Here is a 22,956-nt window from a genome sequence, read left to right as displayed (position 1 = left end):
AACCTTTAAAGACTATAAACCTTAGATTCTGTCTCAATGCAGTAACAACCAATGTTGTGAAATAAAACACCAAAACAGATGAATAATGAAGATAGGAGTCTTTTATTTTTTAAAAATTCAGGCCTTGCTAATTTTCTTAAAAAGATCATACAGGCTCCACTCCACATTACACCATGTTCTGGACAGGAAATGAGAAATATTTGCTAAGAGTTCTTCGGAAAATGTCCCTGCAAATTGAAATACATTATACTGTATATTAGAGCCAATATTTGGTTAATTTTTCACCATAAAAAGGTGGTCTATAAAAAGCTGAAAAGAGTGGGGTCATGTTGTTGCTGTTTTCCCAGAAACCAAAAGCCACTTGTTTTCTCACTAAATTGTGCAAACGCTGGGGTGGCTCTCAAAGGTAACACAATTCTACTGTATGAGTGCTGGTGTGGCAGGAGATGTAGAGGGCTGAAAATGGAGCCATTTATTGTATCCTGATTGCATCAACAAAACAGTAATGCAGGCCTCGTTAGTAGTTGTGGTTACACTGTGTTGGCCCTGCTCTTTATGCATGGTAATTCTAATGGCTGCTGGTGGAATACTATATTTATCCCTTGGGTGGAATCGACTCCACTCACAGCTCAAGGTTTAGCACCAAAGCTTTGTCTCAGATGGACACCCAGCCACACCCCAAGCTCTGCTAGTATTGCTCCATCCTCCTGGGTTCCTTGTATTCAAGTGGGTGGGAGTTTCTAAGCACTGATGTTTATCCAGGCTCTCAAGACAAAAAGTATTGTTATTAGACTTGCTACACATTTTTTATATCTCCTCTTAGAATAACACAGAGAGGGAGAAAGGGAAGACTTCTATTGTGAAAATACCAGTTAACAAGGCAATAATGACATTATTTAGAAAAATAATGTATTATGTTTTCAATAAAATCTTGATTACACATGACACTTTTGATAACTATCTATAGAAACTGGTTTCATCATGTGCTGTATACATTTAGCTGATGAATACAAGACAATGTGAACTGGTACCAATGCAAAATTCTCTTAGTGGTATCTCTGCATTGTTTTTATTTCTAACTGCATGTCCACTTCTGCTTTTCTGTTTTTTACTTTCACAAACCAATCACTTCTCACCATATAGTAGAGGTTGATCCAATCTATAGCTGAAGTGAAATTCAAATTCAAGAATCAATGGAGTGAAGACTTAAAAAGGTGGTACATTTCTCCTGGTATTTGTGTAGGCCTGGGAACCAATTTCATACAGCAGATGACCGTGGGACTGAGCAAATAGAAATGTAGACATATTGACACACATCTGCTGAAATGTGCACTTCTGGCCATTTCTATTTATATCCAAATTCCATTAATGAACTGTAGTACCTAAAAACATGCCTTTAAAAATGTCTTGCTTTAGGAAAAGAAATGGAAGATCTGACATCTTATGTCACACTCTGACTCAGGATTTTTTGCAGCATGTGTTGTAAGGTTTGAGTTTGTCTTATTCTGCTGTATGGCTCACAGCTCTAAGGAAATATCTAGTGAAAGATGTTCAGTTATTTTCCGTGCTACAAAAAAGAAATAAGAAAGAGCTAACAGATTTTACCCTTGCTAACAAAAGCTGTATTTTAATCACATCTTTGTGAAAATCTTTATTCAGTTTGTTTCAGCTTTTTACACATCTGTTATTCTCAAGAGCACAGTATTTGCAACTGATGTCACCACTACTTGCTAACAAATGTATCCATCTAAAGCACTAATAAACGTTACAGTTAAGATCTGTTACTACAGGATTACAGATACCAGGACTATGGTTCTTCTGTGTTATGCCCATTTGTCTGTTATTCCATTGATCACCTTTTTTTAATAGTTCATTGTGATCCTTACCTACAAGTACAAGTATTTTATTAGTAAATGATACAGAAAGTTTTTATACAGTATATATTATATTCCATATGTCCTGTAAAAGATTATGCAGTACAGTTTGTTAGACTTCTGGTAATATTTCTTTTTATTTCAGATATTTCCATACTTTCTTAATCAAATTCTCATAAGGACTTTGTAATTAGTGCTTTGTAGTTATATCTAAAGCATTTTTTATACAAATGTAAACATTACCCTAACATTTGTGCTGTATTGTACATTTTACTAATAGGGCAAAGCACAAAACATTAAGTAACTGTGGGGTCACACAGTGAGTCTGTGGCAATAAGGTCAAGTTCTGGCAACATCAAATGAGTTCTCTTAACAAACAGTTTACTTTAACTACTGGGCCACCCATACTCAATTTATTTCTGCTTCTCTGATGAATAACAAGAAAAGTCAATATTCCTACCCTGTTGAACACTATTTAAAATTTGTAGACTATTGTTCGCTTAAGGAAATCTCCTATATTGTAGCTTTCAAAGGCAAAGTATTCTAGTTAAACACATATTGTATATTGCCCTCAGATATATTGATTTTATAAGTTATTTATTAGAATGGATTATTATTTATTATTATTATTTATTATATTATTATTTATTTTTCACCCTCTTACACTCTGGTTCTGCACGTAAACTCGGAGGACTCTCACTGCTTAGCCTATATTTCCATTTCAGGCATTTGGAATTACAATCTGTTGTGTAAGATAATATCAGAGGTGTTATATTTTAACAATAGTATGCTGATTGCAGACAAATTGTGGATTATATAACTTCTCTTCTTTCATAGTAGAGCTTTTTTTCAAGTAACTTAAGGCTCAAAAACACCTGAAAAGTCTCCAAGTTCTTTTAAAAATGAATAGAGATTTCCTGATATACTATCCTTAAATTTGGGCAAGGAGTGTTATGCAGAAACAGAACTAAAAAGATTGATCCCCATTAACTCCATCTAGAGCTTCATCTCTGCTCTTTATGTATTGCCCAGTATCAGTAGTACCCTTCTGACTCTCTGATACAACAAATGTATTGTCTTGCTCCTCCCTCCATCTATGACTGGAGAGAGGAGGCTACATGCTATGTCCCTGGGGCCCAGAGTAGCTGCTGTGTTCAGGAACCAAAGTGCCTGGCTTATAACAGAGCAGTCTGGTAATAGCCCCGTGCTGACAGACTGTCACTGAAGAATAAAAACAGTTGTTTGGCTATCTGAAGAAAGTGAGGGAATCTATTTTTGTGAGCCTGTTTTTGTAATCGAGCTTGAACAACCAGTCTTTTCTGAAAGGTATTATGGCTTTAGGCTTTGCAGGCTGGGGGACTCTTGTGCTGGCAATGCTAAGCTTGGCACTGCCAGCTTTCTGCAGCTGCCCGAGCTCATGCAGGTGCTCCTATGCCACCCTGCAGTGTTTCGAACCCAACAGCATCACAAGCATCCCAGCACTGCCCTACCAGGAGAGCGAAAATGTTACAGAGATGTAAGTCTTTTTCTTCTTTAAATTCTGAGATAATCGTTTGAGAACCTTGGAGGTAGAGAGTGTATGTTTGTTTTGTGGGTGGTATAGTCTTCAGAAGTTAACTTATCCTTAAATTCAGTGATTGGCCCAGCCCAGGTGCTAGATATAGTCACCACAGAGCTTCCTTTCCTTCTCTCCTTACTTGTTCCGAATTCATGAACCAGTCTAATGGCAACAAGTACTGTGAAACAAATTGGTTATGGCTAAAAATGTTGGACTTTTGTATTTTAACTAGGCTATGTTGTTTTACCAAGTACAGGTAATAAAATTAGTTTTCTTTTGTTAATGTGCTCAGTATTGATTATTATTGTCTTTCTCAGTACTACAGCTTCTGGTACTTCTTATATTATTATTAGCAGTGATTCTAATGGCTCCACCAATCTCACCTTTATGTTTCAATATGTTGAAATATTTTCCATTTTATCTTTCTGATGGCTGCAAAATATTTATTTGGGCTATACATTAAACTGAACAACCAGACTGTAGTGTTCATTTGTGATGATATAGTCCTTTATGTATTTATCAAGCAGGATTATTGAATTTGACCAAATAAATCCCAAACAAGCAGGCTATGTTTGCATGATACTGTACAACTCAACAAGGTTTAGAACAAATACATACCTGTAATACTTTAACATATAATTTCATGAAAGTGGACATTTTGCACATGAAGTTTGAAATATTTCACTATTAAATATTTTATGCAATGCTTCTGAGTATAAATTGTAACTGTCTAGATCTAGAATGATAAAGAATTAAACAATCATAAGTCAATATAAACCTAAAACAGGGAAATCTGAGACATATCCTAATCTCATGATTATTAGGAGGTTTCGCAGGAAAAAGTGCAAATGAAAGATGTTCAGTTTGGTGACATGTGGGCAGTGATCTATTGCAGAGTGATGATGGGATGTTGATCTGATTTTGAGTTTCACATGTTAACAGTCATTTACTTTTGTCTAGTAATGCATAATTCTTATAGATTCAAGGGATTAAGTGAAAAAAATGAACCAAAATGACCTTTAAGAGTTTACATAGAAGGAATCTTACAGGTTTTTTTCAATAACTGTAAAATGTATTTTGATCAACTTGAGCAAACATTTCAGATGTTTAATTTTTCCAGTCCCTTCTATTTTTTCAATGTTTCAATGCCCGAAAGGCACTATATGATATAAAAATCTTTTTCATTTTTTTGCAAATTATATGTGATTGATTACAATTGATTATTTTAGAAACTGTATGGATGTATACGTTTATAAAAATATATTATATAGGGTTCACAATTGTGCATCTGATGTTCTGTGAAATTGTTTTTTGAATGTTAGGTTATTGTCATCTGCTTTTCTTGTTTTTGTGTGAATTGTTATGAGCCAGAATACTGTGAATGTGATTAAAACATCAGTTGAGATGACTCCTATTGAAAAATAGTAAAAAAATTGTAGAATGTTGACTGTAATCTCACAATTAGCTTAAACTAGTGTTTACTGTCCAATGAAATTCAAGGGCTATGTAAATTCAATTCCAACCTTAAGCAGATATGTTACTATTAACTTAGAAATCCTTGTTGAGATTTCTAATGCAATAAAATATAAATGTGATTTAACGAATTAGCAATGAATGCCTGTTCAACGACAATTGATAAAAATTAGCCATTTCACTAAATTGAATATACAGGGCAATCAACGATTTCTGTCTAGCCAGCTGGCTCCTTATGTTGCAGCTGTATGGGTGCATGTGAAAGAAAGAAATATCATACCAAATTGTTTAGTACTGCAACACACATATAGCCACCTTTTAATGTATATTTAAGGCAAGACTATTCAATGGGAAACATGTTTATATTTAACATTTTATTTTTTCAGAAAATATTGAACATGCAGACACTTGCAATTTTTTAATATTTCTGTAACACTAAATCAACTTCAGATAATTAGACAAATGAAGAAAGTAACTTGGAGGCACTGTGGTGCATTGGTTGGTATTGCTGTCTTGCAGTGGTGGCAACCTAAGCTCAGGTCTGGATCTAGGGTGCTGTCTGCATGGAGTTTGTGATGTTCTCCTCCTGTTTGTGTCAACTTTCTGAAGTTACCTGAGGGTCACTTACGGACAGGGGTTTTCAACTCTTTTCAAAGATTCCTAAAAGCATTCAGTGTGGTTTTGGCCTTGTGCTGTAGATTATTGTACATGTTTTCCTCTAGTATTTACCTGGATTTTCCTCTGTTCATTCTTTCTTCAATCCAGGATGCTTTCTTGTCTTTCCTAAAGAGGAATATACTGCCAACACCATGCTTGACTGTAGGATGGTGTTGACTGGGAGATATGATATTTTTCTTTTGCTCTAATCATAATGATTTAGACCAAAACGTTCCAATTTGTCCACAACATAATTTGGCAAATTTTACCAATATCTCTTAGGTGTTTTGTTGCAAAATCCATGCAGGGTTTGAGATGGGTTAGTTGTATTAAATACTTACTCATAGTAGCATCTTTCACCAGTCTCCTCCTTGACCAGCAGCTCAGTTAGCAGGGATGTCCTGATCTAGGCAGTGTCTGGGTGGTATGATGGGTACCCAGAGTGCACCATCCATTTCCTGATGACTTAAATATACTGTGCTCAAGGATATTCAGATATTTCAGTTTTCTGTACCCTGCTCCTGATCTGTGACTTGCTTAGAAAGCTCCTTAGTTTTAATGTTTGAGTCTTTACTTGAAATTCACTACCTAACCAAGGAACTTCACAGAGACAGTTTTTTTTTTTCTGAAATCATCAGAACTACTACTATGTCATTACATGGAGACAGGGGACACCCTGTCAGTTGTGTGGTTCGTTGTGGTCATTTTATTAATTTAAATCAATTAAGGTTTGTCACAGGAAAAGATCCGAATACTATGCTATCAAGACTGTTTTCTTTCATTTTATGCATTAACGTTTTGTTTTTTTCCTTTAATGTTTGGGGTAGGGAAGGTCTGAATACTTTTGAAAGGCACTCTGTATATCAGTAATAAGAAATAAGATGATATACTGAGAAGAATGTTAGTTGCCACAGCAAAGAAACACTGAAGCATCCTCCTCAGCCCAGGGCATCCTGAACAATGTACCCCTGGTATTCGCACTCTATCCTGTTTGTGTCTAAGTCCAGTTCTGGGTTGAGGGGGCAGAAAAACAATACTGGGATTTCCTCCTCTGCTCTCAGTCCCTAGTCTTTAGGCTTAGGCCGTGACTCGTTCGCTGGGGGTGAAGGTTTCCCTGTGATATCTTGGGCAGAGCAAACTGCTTGGGGCTCATTGAGGAACTGGCTGAAGCCAGATGGCTAGGTGTACAAATACTGTACATTGCGTATTTGCACCCTGTGCAGAGTCTCCATCCAGATCGCAGGCTGCCTTCCAAACCCACATGTCACCTCTGAACTGTGTGGTAATTGCCTGGCGTCTGTGCTAAGAGGGCCTTTGTTCAGGAGAGAAAGTTCAGGGAGCAAGATTCAAATTCTATTACACTTATGGTGACACTGCCCCTTCAGTGCATCTTTTGTTTGTTCATTAAGCTTTCATAAAGTGGAATTTGCAACTCCGAAATTAAACGTATACCATCATTCCTCATACAGACACTGTGTGGAGGTGCATAGTGTGTTGGTTGCAAAGGAACAACATGAGTTATATGCCTGTTATGGATTTAGGGTCATCTTGGGGTGTGAGAAAAGCTTTATACAGGTCTGTTACGCTGTCACACTGTTACTGAAGCTGATACCATGGGAGTCTTTAAGGAATATCTTGCTGGGACTCTCAGTCATTAAGCTACCAGTAATACAACAAACACAAATGTCCAAAATGTTCTTTTTTTGTAGCCTTTGTAAATGCTCTTCCATTCAGAAACTGCCAGATGAGATCCTCAGGTCAATTAGCTACTGGAAACTAAATCAATCAGAGGAGCTGGATATCTGGACTGTCTGATGCCCTTTTTATGTTTTCAAGTCTCTATTTTTGTAATTTTGTAACCCACTGTAACTGTCCAGCCCTATCTCCACCAATTGAGCTCACTACTATCCTGCTTGTGTGTCAACCACACCTCTTTCCAATGGGCAAGGAATCTTGCTTTGAACTTGCACTCAGTATAATTTGGAAGGCATGTTTGTTACAATTGTTTCGATTCAAATTGAGTTAAAATATTTCAGTTCAAATGCCAAATAAGAAAGAGCTAACATATTTTACCCTTGCTAACAAAAGCTGTGTTTTGTTAGCAAGTATCTCTCATAGGATCTGTGAATCTGTGAAGACATGAAAGTTTTACATTAATTTCGATTATGGAACGGTTAGCCAAACCCTAGCTTGTGATCAACAGTGAAGTGATAACAAACTCTTATACTTGAGTTTAGCTGTATCTGTTTGGTTTGACAATCTGCTGCATTCTGGTTGTTGCTGATCCAAGACCTTGTCATAACTTGCTGGGGCTCCCTGAATCAGTAAACTGTATCCCTTCCTAGCTCTGTGCATCATCTGTCACATTTCTGCGACTGCAACGCTCTTCTAAGGATTTGTCATTAGCTACTGTACCTGTTTCTAAAGTTTCTAAAAAGTGAAAGTAACAGGATTTTTATTATTTCTGTCAAAAGAAAAATCAAATAGAACTGCGCTAATGGCAGGCATGCTGTGTGAGAATATCTTTGGTAGTTGTACTGTATGTATGCGCAGGGAAAAATATAGGGGAAAATATTGATAATAACTAAAAAACCTCTTCTAAAGTACCTTTATCAATTACAAAGATCTGTTTCAGTGTGTTCAAGCCATTCAACTTTGTGCATGATATCAATCCAGCATGGTTCAAAGATTTGTAGGGTTGTGCCATACATGAATCTTACACTTGAATTTACTTCTAAATGGAAAATGAAAACATCCCCCATGAATGCAAAAATCACTGACTTGCTTAGTGGGCAAAATAACCAGAAGAATCCTCCTGTGTTCTTCTGAAATAAACACTCCAAATACCATCAAATTATCTTACACCTGTAGTCAAGCAACATCTGTGTACTTGGCATATTGCCTGTACAATGTTTTGAACATGTTTCTTTCCCAATATTTTTTTTGTATAATAGAAGCACGGATAAACAAATCCTTTTGACATTTTGCACAATTTATTTAGAATAAAAGACTAATTTCTTTATGAAAGAAGGTTCAGAGTAAAAATGAGCACCTGGTTGTGAGACCAGAAAACAGGAACTCCTGGCTCTTGTGGTGAACATTGGGTGAAGACCAGAGAGCAGTATGTGAAGCCAGAAGGACCACAACTCTGTGTGTCTGTATCCGCACTATAAAGACAAAGAAGGACCCTGATAGGGGTGACTACATTCCAGACTGTGAGATTGTGAATAGCTATGTATAGTGGGCGTAGAAAGTAATGACCTCCTTTCATCCTCTACCAAATTTTGCTATGTTTCAACCTCACATTGCAACACATTTGAACAGGATTTTTTGCATGACTAACAAAACATATTTAACAATTTGATGGGGCATAATCATTTTTATTATAACACAAAATTTTATTAAAAAAATAGAAAATTGAAAACTACAGGTTGGACAAGTATTCACCTCCCTGAGACCTAAAGGTAGGTTGGTAGGTAGGTATGGCCCCTTTTCCGGCCATAAAGGCCCATGAGGGAATGGGGGGCAAGAGCCACCATTTTTCCTCAACCATCCCTAACTGGAAGTGGTGGAACCAGTCAGGAACCAGATGCCCTTGCCGTCTGAGCTACCATGGCTCCCCCTAAGACCTAAAGCATTTATTATTTAGTTGCTCCTCCTTTTTCAGCAATCATGTCCTCTAGTCTTTTGTGGTATATAGTAACCAGCTTTGCGCATCTTGCAGTTTTTAATTTTAGCCCAGTCTTCCTTGCAAAATTACTCCAACTGTTGCAGGTTACTGGGGGAGTGGTAGTATACTGTACAGTAATTGACAGTTCCTATAATAGATTTCCTTTTGGATTTAAGTCTGGACTTTGACTGGGCTTTGGCTTTGTATTTAGAGTCCTTGTCCTGTTGAAATATGAATCTCTGTCACAGTTTCCGATCTTTTGCAAATTGTTCCAGGTTTTGAAGCAACCCCACAATATTATGCCACCACTGCCATGCTTCAATGTGGGGATAATGTTCAGTGCTCTTCTTTCGCCAGACATACAGTTTGGCATTAAGGCCAAATAATTAAATTTCTCATCAATTTTTTCCCAAATCAATTCAAAGGCTTTACATGCCTTTTTGCATATTCAAGACAGGACTTTATATGAGTTTTTTTAACATGTCTTCCTTCTCGCCCCTCTACCATAGAGCCCAGTTTTCTGGAGTACCTGAGCTATTTGTTGGCTCAGTTGTAGTTTCTCCCATCTCAGTTAGGATATGAATTACTGTAGGTCTTTGAGGGTTGTTTGAGCTTCTCGACTGCTTCTCTTCTCTGATGTCCATTTACACAGCTGCTGAGTTTTGGATGATAACCAAATTTGAATATACTGTATATGTCCTCCACTTCCTGATGGATTTAACAGTACTCATTAGGATATTCAGAGCATTTGAAATCTTTTTATATCCCTCACCTCACTTGTGTCTGTCCACAACTCTGTTCCTTAGCAATTGTGGAAGCTCCACTGTCTTCGTATCAATTTTATGTAGTGTCCAACTGTTTGAACTCACACAAAGAGGTGTATTTAATCTTATAAAGACGTGTATTCAAGCTGAATGGCTAACCTCTTTCAGGGTTGGCACTGAGCACAGGTGAACTAGGTGACTGCCTAGGGCCCCGAGGCAGCCAGAGGGCCACCTCAATGTGTTTAAACAGCACATTCAAATGTGAGCGAAAAATTCCCTATAGCAGCTCTTTTGTTGCTACTGTGGATCATCCTATCATCCTATCATCCTATCCCGATCCTATCCCGATCAAAAACTAACAAACTATAATTGAGTATGTGTTGTGTTCTGAAGCGCATAAAAGAACAGTGGGGATAAGCAATCTCAAAACAGAGCTATGCCCAAGTCATTGTAATAGTGCACAATATTCATAACGATGTAATAGTTTGTATTAAATTTGGTTTTGAGTCTGTCAGCTCCATGTACCTAGCGAACAGTAGACTGCTTGAGGTGTTATAGTAGAAATGAACAAATCAAGTAGGTAGCTGCGTCAACTACAAGGGAACAAGTAAAGATTTATTCCATGCTGAAAAGAGAAGAAAAGAAACACAACGTTTTGGTTGTGGAGACTTCTTTGTTTATCTTTTGTTGTACACATGCTGTGTCAGTCTCCTTCCTAAAAATCAGAGCTGCACAGCCAAACAAAAATGGGAAAGCTCATGTACGATACAAAAAACTGTATTTTACAGCAATTAGATGTAATCGTCATTAAAATGCGATGTTTTCCTGTATTTCATTAAATAGGAGTATTGAGTACTCAGATTGAAGTCTCTTTCCCAGTGACAACGACAGGAGCAGAGGAGCTTTTCAGAACTCAAGTTGATTAAAACACCCAAGTTAGAAAATACTGTATAGGCAAATTGATTTATAGAACATTTGTTTAATAAAACTTTCCGATCTGTTCAACCTTACTAATCTCACCTCCCTTGTTATCGATTGGACATGTTTTTTTTTTTTATCTTACTTAATTTCATATTTATTTCTACAATTCTTTTCTTCAAAGGTTTCAGTGCAGTACTTTTTAATTTATGATTTGGTATAATTCTGAAGTAACAGAGGTCTTGTTTATCATTTTTTATTTTTATTAATCTTCCTGTTTATTACTTTCAATGTTATCTTTGTAAAATGTGTGCTTTGTGTTCTTGTTTATGTAATTTATCATGTGTTCTTCAAAGCTGGTTTATTAAGGTTTCTAGTTATAATAATATTATTATTATTATTATTAATAATAATAATAATAATAATAATAATAATAATTGCTTACACTTATATAGCGTTTTTCTGGACACTCCACTCAAAGCAGTTTACAGGTAATGGGGATCCCCTCCACCACCACCAATGTACAGCATCCACCTGGATGATGCGACGGCAGCCATAGTGCGCCAGATATATGTAGACTATATAATGCATTAATTTAATTGTACTATATACGTAAATAAGGTTGTGTTGGGAGCTAATAATAATGATGTTGGTCAAGTCGTGATCCAGAGGGGGCCCTTTCCAAGATCTTGCCTAGAGCCTGCAAAAAGCCACAAAAAGCCAAAAAGGACCACTTTAATTGCACACAGCTGGTTTCCAATCACCTTTTGCTGCAGCACTATAGAAAGTGTCCTACCTAGTGGTATCAGTGTGTAGTACGGCAATACTACCATACATGACAGAGTCGCACTACAAAGGGTTGTGGCAACGGCACAGAGAATCTAGGATCTGACTTACCATCCGTTGATGGGATTCACATCATCTGCTGTTGCAATAAAGCCTGTTTCATTATTCCAGATTGTAACCATCCCAGCCACAAACTATTATCCCCCCCCCCCCCCCCCCATGTTCTGGCAAGTAGTAAATCTCCCTTAAAGTACAGACAACTTGGCTTAAGAATAGCTTCTACCCTATAGCAGTGCCTTAGAATGTAATGCACCACTGTACTCTGCAATTTATTCTTGGATATCACGTATTTATTGTCCTGTGTTCATTGTTCTGTACTACCCATTGTATGTTATTATGCTTTGGTGTACTGGCATTATTTATTGTATTTATGTACTGTTTTGTAATGTAATGTGCACATTGTGTAAAAGTGTAGTCTATTGTACTGTGCACTGTGAAAGAAGAGCATGAATATGAATCCCAGTGTACACATACATACAGTATGGCAAATAAACTTCTCTTTCTCTCTATCAAGATATTGTGCAAATTCTGAAGGCAATGGATGAGACAGAGCTTATTAAGGAGTGTTAATGCTAAGGGGGTGATTACTTTTACAATGTAGGTTTTAAGTTTTTATTTTTTACTAATTTAGTTTTTTCACTAGTTACAGAAAACTCTGATATGGTAGAGCAGTGGCTCTCAAAGTTCTATGGTCCACGGACCACTTACACCACCTACAGTATATCTACTTACACTTCTTACCCTGTAATAATCATCACCTATGAATGTACTACAATTAATATTGAATTGAATTTAATGAAAGTACTCATATTTTTATGAACAAAATAATAATAATAATTGCTTACACTTATATAGCGCTTTTCTGGACACTCCACTCAAAGCAGTTTACAGGTAATGGGGATCCCCTCCACCACCACCAATTTGCAGTATCCACCTGAATGATGTGACGGCAGCCATAGTGCACCAGAACGCTCACCACACATCAGCTATCAATGGGGAGGAGAGCAGGGAGTACTGAAGCCAATTCATAGATGGGGATTATTGGGAGGCCATGATTGGAAAGGACCAATGGGAAATTTGGCCAGGCTGCTGGGGTTACACCCCTACTCTTTTCGAAAAACACCCTGGGATTTTTAATGACCACAGAGAGTCAGGACCTCGGTTTTACATCTCATCCGAAGGACAGCGCCTGTTTATAGTATAGTTTCCCTGTCACTATACTGGGGCATATAGTGCAGCAGCAACCTTAGTTTTTCCCAGGTCTCCCATCCAGGTACTGACCAAGCTCACACCTGCTTAGCTTAGTAGTTAATTGATCTGAGGATCCTATACAGCCGTTTCTGGGAAAGAGCCAGGGTATTACCTTCAACAACAATTTTGGTCACCATGTTAGAAGGCAGATATTGTTGCTCTGGAATTAGTCAATATTAGAGTAGATGCATTCCAGTTCTCAAAGCACTCACAATGACACTACTCACAATGACAGGCTAATAGAGCTGAACCTCTTTAGTGATGAACAGAGGACAAGGAGAATTTATTCAAGTATTCAAAGGCATTGAGGAGGTCTTTCTTCAGAAACAACACTGAAATATGAATCAGAGTTTTAAAAGAAAAAATTGATTCTGCAGACATTGGGTTGACTGTGTTTATGTCTATACACAAATTACAGGATAATGGCAGGCAAAAATGAAGGGTGTGGAGTCTCTGAGGGCAGGAGCTCCCATTAAGAGGTGACAGAGAGAGGGTGCCACTGGGGCAAGTAAGTGTGTGAAACTGTAAGAAAACTGTAAAGGCAGCAGTGGCTGGGTTCGAGAGTGAGGTGCAACAGCGACTATGAGTTGCACAGCTTGGGACACAAGAGTGAGGAGTCCGAGAGGTTTGTCGGTTTGATGAGAGTACCTCGTCTGAGCTAGGATCTGAGGCACTGGAGACTTAAAGTGTTGTGTGGCGAAGGTGGTGACAATAGCAGCTTGAGGAGGACCTAGAAGTCCAGGGGCTAATTAAGTTACAGAGCTCATAGCCTTCATGGGATATGTGACAGGAGGGGAGCAGAGGCTTCATATGGGAGAAAGAAGAGCAAGGTGTTTAAGATGTGAGACATCTGGGAGCAGGAGGCTCTGGATTAAAGTAAGGGAGCAGACAACTCCATGTGTGGTGGCTAGAGGCAGGGAGACTACTAGAGAGATTATATCATCGGGGTCAGGGAAGGCCTTGGTCGTTGCTGTGTCAGCTTGCCGGTAAGGTAAAGATCATGATAGATTGGGTGTGGCCAAACAGGAATGACCGAGTTGAGCATTTTCCACTGCTGTTCCCTGAAAGGGACAAGTCAAAGGGTGAGAGCTGGAGGTGAGGTTAGTCGAGCCCGTGAATCCGTGAGAAAGGGTTCTGCAATGTGTGTAAACCTCAGGAATGATCTTAGAGGAGATAATGAATGGACACAGGCATGTGTGGGTAGGAGCCTCTTAGCCTGATAGCCCGCAAGGGCTCAGAGATCTTGAAATATGTTTGCCTTGGGTCCAAGTTGCTGTCTGAGAAGAGTGCATGTAAAAGTAGAAAAAATGAGCAAAACAGTTCCCCAACATTAGGGGTGTGTCTAGAGAGGTGGACACAATTTGTTCATGCCCACAGTGGCAGCTACCATCCCTGTGGCAATATATACAGCACAGTAGAGGAATGGTGGGTGGTGCAGTAGCAAGTATATTTTAAAAGTAGAAGGGTCTCAGGGAAACAGACACACATACACACACAGCTATATGGTAAAAAAATGGTGCTCTTTTTATAGCATAATTAAACTTACAACACAAACAATAGCATAGTTTGTCTTCTGACATGCAGCGAAAATAACTTCTTCAAGCGGCCTCTAGATATAACCATGTAGCTAAGTACCTTAAATGTTATCAAAATCCAGACTCAATTCCAAAAAGAGCCTCCACGGGCTCATCAGCTGGATGATGAACAGTGGTATTTCTCTCACTAACTGGGTAACTGAGGAAAGATGGTCATTCTTTTGATCATGTTTTCTGAGGGATGTAGTTTAGACACGATCTGCCATCCTATCACAATACATATATATATTTAAAATGTTTCAGTTTACAAGTGCAGCAGTAGAATTAAATGTCATTGAGTAAGAGCTCTCTTTCTTTCAATTGGTTTTATTCTACCCCTGCTTGATTTTGCTAAGGGTCACATCTAAATAGGATGAGTGTGACTTGATTACAATTACACAAATCACATAATAAAGTGCAGAACACATTAGAAATAATGATTTAATTTGAATTTGTTGTTGCATGGGTTGTATTAAAAATTATCACTCTTTTTCTGTACCCTGTGAAACAGTTATATTGAAAACCAAGACCACCTGGAGAACATTACAGAAGCTGACCTTGTCAACTACAGGGAACTGAAAAATCTGTAAGTTTGTTCACCTGCTGTGTTTTCAATCTAAAATATCTTCCCAAAGAATTATACTTACTCTGAGGCAAATATTCTCTATACTCATTTTGGTATATACTATATACTCATACCCAAGTGTTATTTATACAGCTACTGTGAAAGCTTATTAGTGGAAGAGAAACACATAAATATTGCATTATTATGTTATCTTGTACTGTGTAATTTCACAAAAATTGTAACATGTCAAAAGAATCCATTAATAATGATTGTGACAGAAAAGGCACATTTTTACCAATGGTTTACATTTACTCATTTCATACATAAACACATAGAACACAAAATCTTGGTGCATACATTCATTCATACCGTGCATTCAATTCCTTTTTGAAGGAAAAAGGAACATCTAGTTTTTCGATGGCAGGAAGCACAAACATGAATGAAAAGGAACCCGCTTTTACCAGTACGATGTACAGTACTCTCTCAAGATGCTGTACAATAAAGCAAAAGAGACAGGCACACCCAAAGCAATACAGCTAAACTGAATTAAAAATAGTGTATAAAAGTCAGTTTTTAAAACAGGATTTGAAAGTGTTTATTGGGTTAAGCTTTATGATCTGGTATGAGCTGGGAGATTATTCTACAGCCTTGGAAGTGCAGCCTCCCTTTGTTCAGAGTTTCATATTGAAACTTGCCAAAAAATGTCTGTGTTGAAAGAGCTCAAAAGAAAAAATAAGACATCCCTCCGAAAAAGCTTAACATTTGACCTACATTATTTCATTTGCTTCAAAATTCTGTAAAATATTTTTGAAATAACACTATCTCAAAATACAATTTTTTTTTCATCTGTGGGAGTAACAAACTTTGCTGATGTACAGTATATTTAATTTTCTATTAATACAATTTAAGAAACTCTTGCTGTAAATGTAAAATATTTCTGTAATTAAATGAGATATTTAATTTCTCATTTGAGGCATATTTTTAATGCTACAAATCTGTGAATATCATTATATATATATATCTTTATATATATTAATTTAAATATCTTTTTATTTTACATATCTTTGTATTTTACATCTAAAATAATCTACATCTCTTTGTATGATCAACAGATTATATTAATTGATTACATTAATAGAGTGTAGGAGGCTATTACATATTGATTTTTCTAATTTTGCATTTTTAATTCTGTTGGTAATTATTTTACTCTGTCACAAGCATTGAACTGTACTAAGCTTATATAAATACACCAGTAATTATAAATCTAGATTTCATTGAGTCATTTCTTGAAGTAAGCAAAGAGAGTTTATGTACTAATAAAAATTATATTTCAGCTCAAAAGATTAATAAATGCCCTGCAATGGACAGACTTCCCATCCATGGTGTATCCTACCTTGCACCTTTTGCCTGTTTTAATAGTCTCTAGTTCTCCCATAACCCCAAATAAGATGAAGCAGTTAAAACGGATGAATGGAAGATTCATATACAGTAAGGTAAAATGTAGAATTTCAGTTTTTTTGTTTCTGGGTGTTACTGTCTGGTGGAAAGTAAGTATACCCTTTTTCAGATTTTATGGTTCAACATATTTAGACATCTTTGACCTTCACCTGTTCCTCATCATGTCCTAATAGTAAATAAAACTCACACCGCCTGACAAATAACACACATAAATTCTACACTTAATAGGTGCACCTACTTTTTCACCACCCTTTATGTTACATACATGTTCAACCATGTTAGAAAAATGTGTTTTTGTTGTGTTCAATCCCCCTATTTCAAGTGAGTAGACATATTGGCACAAATGATTGACAGGTACTTCTTATCGCTCAGGTCATCCATTTTGCAGTATTTTAAAAACAAGAGAACTGTCTCATTCTTTTGAGTTTACGCTCAAAAGCTGTGAGCTGTAACAAAATCACTAATATAACAGAGAAGACTAGAGACTAGACATTGACTAGATAATTACAAGGGGTATGCTACAAGATGCAAACTTCTCATAAGAACTAAAAACAGAAAAAAAAACATTAGAATTTGCAAGAACAAAGATGGGCCACCACAATTCTGGAACAAAGTTTTATAGAAACACGAGATGATCAAAGTGTTATTATTTGGACAAGCATGTCTGCCTCTGCAACTGGCCAGCAGGTCTTTCATAATGATGTGACTGATGATGGCTGCAGAATGAATTCTGAAATGTTCAGAAACATCTTGTCTGCCCATGTCCAAAAAATCCTCCAAACTCATTGGGAGGCAGTTGACCCTGCAGCACAACAATGACACAAACATACTGCACACTTATCCAAGGAGTTCATCAGGAAGAAGTGGAAATTTTGAACCAAGTCAATTGGTTGATCTGAATCCTATTGATCATACATTTTACTTATTGACAAGGAAACTAAAGTCAGAACATCCCACAAACAAGCAACAACTAAAAGTGACTGCAGTTAAGGCTTTGAAAAATATCTCTAAAGAAGACATAAAAAATCTGAGGGGTCATAAAATGTCAAGGGGATATAAAAAGTCAACAGGTCACAGACGTGATGCAGTAATTGCATGTAACAGGTATGTTAGGTGGAAACGTTACAGAAGCTTAATTTAATTTATAGTTAATTTAGTCCAATACTTACAGTATGTTCATGCAACCCTGTCTTATGGAAGCCAAATATAAAACTGGCTATGAATGTTCCACACGTAGCATTGGCTTAAGAACAACAACTCCCATAAACAAATGATGGTGTCTGTGTCACAGTCCCTGTGCTGCCTGGCTGTGATGACGTCCAGTACTGTCAGCTTCATGGCTAGTCATCTCTTGTAACTTGTAGGCACAGAAGAAACTGACATGGGATTCCGTTTTAAAAGTTTATTTTCGAAAAAGAAAAAAACATGGGACGGTTCCCAGAGATAATTACAAGTCAGGAGTACTGCAAGCTGGTAGCAAGGATCTAATTGCCCACCTGCATAAGGAGCTGCTTCCAGACTCCTTTCCCGACCCCATCACATGGTTACATTCGAACACTTACTTGCAATGGAGGGATTAAACACTACAAATGACATTTTTTCTAATATGGCCAAACATGTTTGCATAATAACACCAAGAAATGAGGAATCTAGGCTAGGAATGTATCTGGTTGCTGTTTCCTTGGACAAATCCCTGAGCAATATCTTTTTTTATAAACACTCTGCACTTACCTACATTAAATGTCATCTTCCATGCTTGTCATAATCTTTTTAAGATTGCTTTGCAAATCCAATTTCCTAATCCTCTGTTTTTGATATTAGCTGTGAATGTCACTGATTTTATAATCAGTCATGATTATCGATATAGAATAGGAAAACCTATGGTCCTATTTTACTCTCCTGTGTTGCTCCACAAATTCTCACCCAAATTTGAACATTCATTACTTATGTGTACTTTCTAGTCTGTGTGCATTAACGAGATTTTAATCCAGATACATGCATGACTTGAACGCTGATTTCAGTCTAGGTATTAATCTTTTATGTAAAAAAAATGAAAACCTTAATAGAAAAAGATAAATCAGACCTTTTTAAACTGATGTTGGTTATCCCCTAGAATCCTATTGAAAAAGAGACAATACTCTAGTTCTAAATATGGTCCTATAACCTGAAAAGTGCTAAAAGTGTATTGCTTTAATTTTTTAAACATGTCCTACATGAGGAATTTTGAGTGATGGTCATAAGTGTTTTGTAAATGGCCTATAAATGAATTGAAATCCCTTGTGTCATTACGTATTGCACTGGTAGACTCAGTGTGGGCTTGTTGTAACACTGTGATCTCTTGCGCATTTGAATCATTGTCATGACAAGTTTTATTCATAATTAGTTTATCTCTGCATACACATTAATACTCTTAAAGAGCTACTGAATCATAATAATACCTAGCAAGCAACAGGCACAAGGCAGGGTACACCCTGGATGGGACACCAGTCCAACACAGGACACACACGGACACAAACAGAAAACTGTCATAAAAATCTCTACCATTTCATTTTTTTCTGCTGGGATTCCTTTGTGTTTTTCCCAGTGATTAAGAGAAAATCTGAAGTCTCCCATAAAATATACTTCATATACTGTAAATAAAATTTCATTATACAATCTTGTGATTAATAGAATATATGGATTTGATGGTCAATAGCCTACTGAATAGATATGTATGCCAAGAATAATGGTGTTCATGTCTATCAATTTTATAACTTCTTTATCCAGTGGATGAAGGGCACCGAGATCCTATACCAGCAAGCACCGGGCACATGGGGTACACCCTGGATGGGACACCAGTGCATCACGGGGCACAAACAGAAACACACTGACACTAAGTACCAGTTTTCCTAGAAGCGAATTTATCTAACTAGTACATTGAACTGTGGGGGAAAACTGGAGCACCTGAAGTTAACCCACGCAAACACAGAGAAAACATACACAAAAATATCACCCGGTCAGGTATTGAAGGTATTGGTGCTGACAGGGGTGCTTTCCCCTGAAATAAATATAGAACCAATAACCACAAACAACTTACAAATTATTATTATTATTAGCACCCCCCCCCCCCTTCCCTACTTCATTTCATGAAGTGAAGTTCAGTAAAACTCAATTACTAAATTACAAATACTACAATGTGTTTTCACACCTGAAAAGAATGAATGTCCTGGGATTTAATTAAAATTTCACACAATTACAAAATTCAGTACCTTGATTGGAGTGGTGTAGATATTACCAAATTATATGCTTCCTGTTCTCACATTCATCATCATTTATGTTTTTCCATTGTTTTGTTTTGTTTTTTGGAATGCACACACACTTTCTCTGAACTTGTTTTTCCTTGAATTGTTTTCAATCATGGTTCAGATACAAAGAAATGAGCGCCTTCACCTGGGAAGGGAACACAACACGGTATTGGAAAAACAGCACATTAAGTTAAAAATGGCATTTAACAGAATCCAGTGTTTCCAGAAAAGGGACTTTTACATTAGTCTTTACAATTTAGCTAAAACTTGAATGTTAACAGTGCAGGCTCAGAAGAGAGATTATTTTAATACTTTGTGAACTTCCAGTTCTGTACTGGTAGTATATCCTAATTCCTGTTCAAAATTAATTTAAAGAGTAAATGTAGGCTCTAGAAATGAGAGGAAGAAATAACTGACATTGTTCAAGACAACTGAGAACATAGTGAATTCCTTTTTCACTTTATTATGTGCTTTCTCTTTCCAGAACAGTTATCTTTTGTGGATTGGTGCACATCTCCTTAGGGGCGTTTCAGCACAACCCCAAGCTTCAATATGTGTAAGTTAACAATATGGAATTGTTTACTTTTCACAAAACTGTTTTCTTCTATCTCAATTTTTTCCTACAAAGTCATGATTTGGATGCCCTAACTCCTAAGCAAGTAAAAACCTTCAAGTCCTGTATGTCCTCCTTCTGTCTCACTCCATTAACAGCACCATTCAGGCCAAACTGTCTCCATGCTCCTCATCTCTACACAATGGTGAATATACACTGTGTTTACACAAGCACAGATATTATGGATTGAGTAGCTAATTGGACAGCTTCTGATATTACTGTATGCTGTGGTATACATGCTACCAAACACAGTTCAGAATCTGTACTCCTGACTTCTCAGATGTTGAAAACACAATCCAGCACAGTCACAATACTTACTAATGTAAACACAACTATGTCATACTTTTCTACAAAGAGAAAAAATGTACATGGTACACTCATAAATAACATAATTTCCTACATGTTGTTTTAGCTTGAATGTGAAGATCTTAAATTATTTATTTTATTTTTATATATGAATGAATATTCTTCTTTGTGTTGTCACTTTGTGATGATGTTTGATGTTGCGTGTTCACTAATTATGTTGTCCCACGCACAACAATGGCAGACTGTTCCACTGTTGTGTGGAATTTTCATACACAAATTATTCTACAACAGAACAATGATTCCAGAATGCAGGTGAAAAGACACAAACGCTGTCTCTCTGTCTCCCCAAGTTTGTTCAATAGCCCTTAAAGGGGAACCACAGTTCCAATTTCTCAGACCGCTTATTAAATATCGGTAACAAAATAAATTCATTGAGAATTTTTTTTTTTAAATTAAGCACAAAATCCTGAACATTATGAAAATACTGTAAGTCACCATGTAGTCACAAAACCCTGTTCTCACCATGGGCGAGAGCGAAAGTTGCCACGAATTGTGATGTGATGCGGCCCTTTGTGCTCACTAGTCACTGAAATGATTCATGGGATGCAATGTAAGAGCAAATAAGAACAGGTTGTGCAACATGATCTGCATGCAGAGTTAACAAATAAGTAGTATTGGTTGGCAAAACCGTCTCGAAATTAAGAGTAATATTTCTATTGGATTAAAAGAGATGTATTCACAAGCCTGCTTATTTACAGTGTAATAGTGTAATCATGTCACTGGAAGTTTTGTTGCCTTGTTCTGAATCACAGAATATAGCGCAGCACATAGCTGGGAATTTTGTCTATTTTTGTGATGTAAATTGGAGGTTTTACAAGTTACAGTACTGTGTACATTTTACTTCAATTGTGGATTGAAATTACCATATCAATGCTGATTCTTTCTAACCCCATACATTTCTAACCCCAAAATATAAAAATCTAAAACAAAATATAAAAATAACAGTTGCTCTTTAACATCAGGAGTTTGTTGATAAGAAGATGGGAGGAGGATGGGGGGGTGTCTGGAGTAATTGGAGACGACATCACCTTTTACTCACTCCTGCAGATTATCGACAATTGATGCATAATAAATACACTCCACTAAGGGTCCATTATCGCTTAATCGATAGTGCACAGAGGGCCAGAGTTGTGTACTACAACAGATGTGCCCCTTGAACTGGAAAATCTACACCAGAAAGAGAGAGAGAGAGACAGGAACATTCTGATGGGAAACAGTGGGAGATAGTGATTTGAAAGGGTAGGCTGGGCGAGTTGTGCAATTTGATTTACCGTAACCTTATAAAAAAAAAAAACCTCTGTTGCCCTAATTCCTCCATACACCATTTCTATTTTTTATTATACGACAAAGTCAAAAAGAGAAACAGTGCCAGCCCTTCCTTCATAACAGCCTGTTCTTTCTTCACTTTTCCCTGGGGTTTTAAACAGAATTGAGCTGGTGATAATTGATAGGCCCTTATGGTTAACCTGCTGATGTGAACCCTTTGCAGCCAGGAAAACAAATAAGTTAACTCCCTGCCCCCAACCCAGCATTAGCCCTGACGTGACCTACATGTAAAGGCTTTATAGAGTCCAATACAGTACACTGCTTCATCCTTTTTCACAATTCTTTAGAAATGCTGATTGTGGTCTGTTTCAGGTGGAAAAGACCAAAAAATTTAAAACACACTGTTAAATAAGAAATGATTTTTTCATTTATTATGCAGTGATATGGATAACTATGTATTACAAAGAGATACTGTACATTATGTCAGCCCATGTGTTGATCTTATACAGTATGTCATATGGTACAGAGATTATGGAAAATATCTTATATTGGCCTAGTGGACAGAGAAACTCAATTAATCCTCACATAATCCTCACATAATACTCACAAAACAACTACAAATTGTTTTGTAGTTTGCACAAGAGGAGTTAAAATAATATTTTATATATATTATTTTGTATTTTAAATATAAAGGACATATTTAAAGCTGCAGATTGTTTTAATTTTCAATTTTGTTTCATTCTGTTTTTTGGAATGTCAATATACTGACTTAACACAGTAAGTCAAAATTCAAAAGATACTGATTTTTTTCCAGAGCAA

At 36.9% G+C, this 22,956-nt stretch overlaps 1 protein-coding gene across 1 annotated transcript in view; it reads left to right on the top strand.

The window, feature by feature from the left end:
• Positions 1-3,048: 3,048 nt before the first annotated feature.
• Positions 3,049-22,956, top strand: part of ntrk1 (neurotrophic tyrosine kinase, receptor, type 1) — a 67,210-nt gene continuing 47,302 nt past the window's right edge. Inside the window, exons 1-3 of the mRNA XM_088620789.1 lie at positions 3,049-3,390; positions 15,097-15,171; positions 20,377-20,448. Coding sequence (XP_088476915.1) covers positions 3,206-3,390; positions 15,097-15,171; positions 20,377-20,448 — 332 coding nt within the window. The 5' untranslated portion in view covers positions 3,049-3,205. The remainder of the gene's footprint in view (positions 3,391-15,096; positions 15,172-20,376; positions 20,449-22,956) is intronic.

This window comes from Lepisosteus platostomus, chromosome 26, assembly GCF_059453375.1.
Source record: "Lepisosteus platostomus isolate fLepPlt1 chromosome 26, fLepPlt1.hap1, whole genome shotgun sequence".
NCBI lineage: Eukaryota > Metazoa > Chordata > Actinopteri > Semionotiformes > Lepisosteidae > Lepisosteus > Lepisosteus platostomus.
The sequence above is the reverse complement of the archived record's forward strand: the minus strand, read 5'-3'. Positions and strand labels throughout refer to the sequence as shown.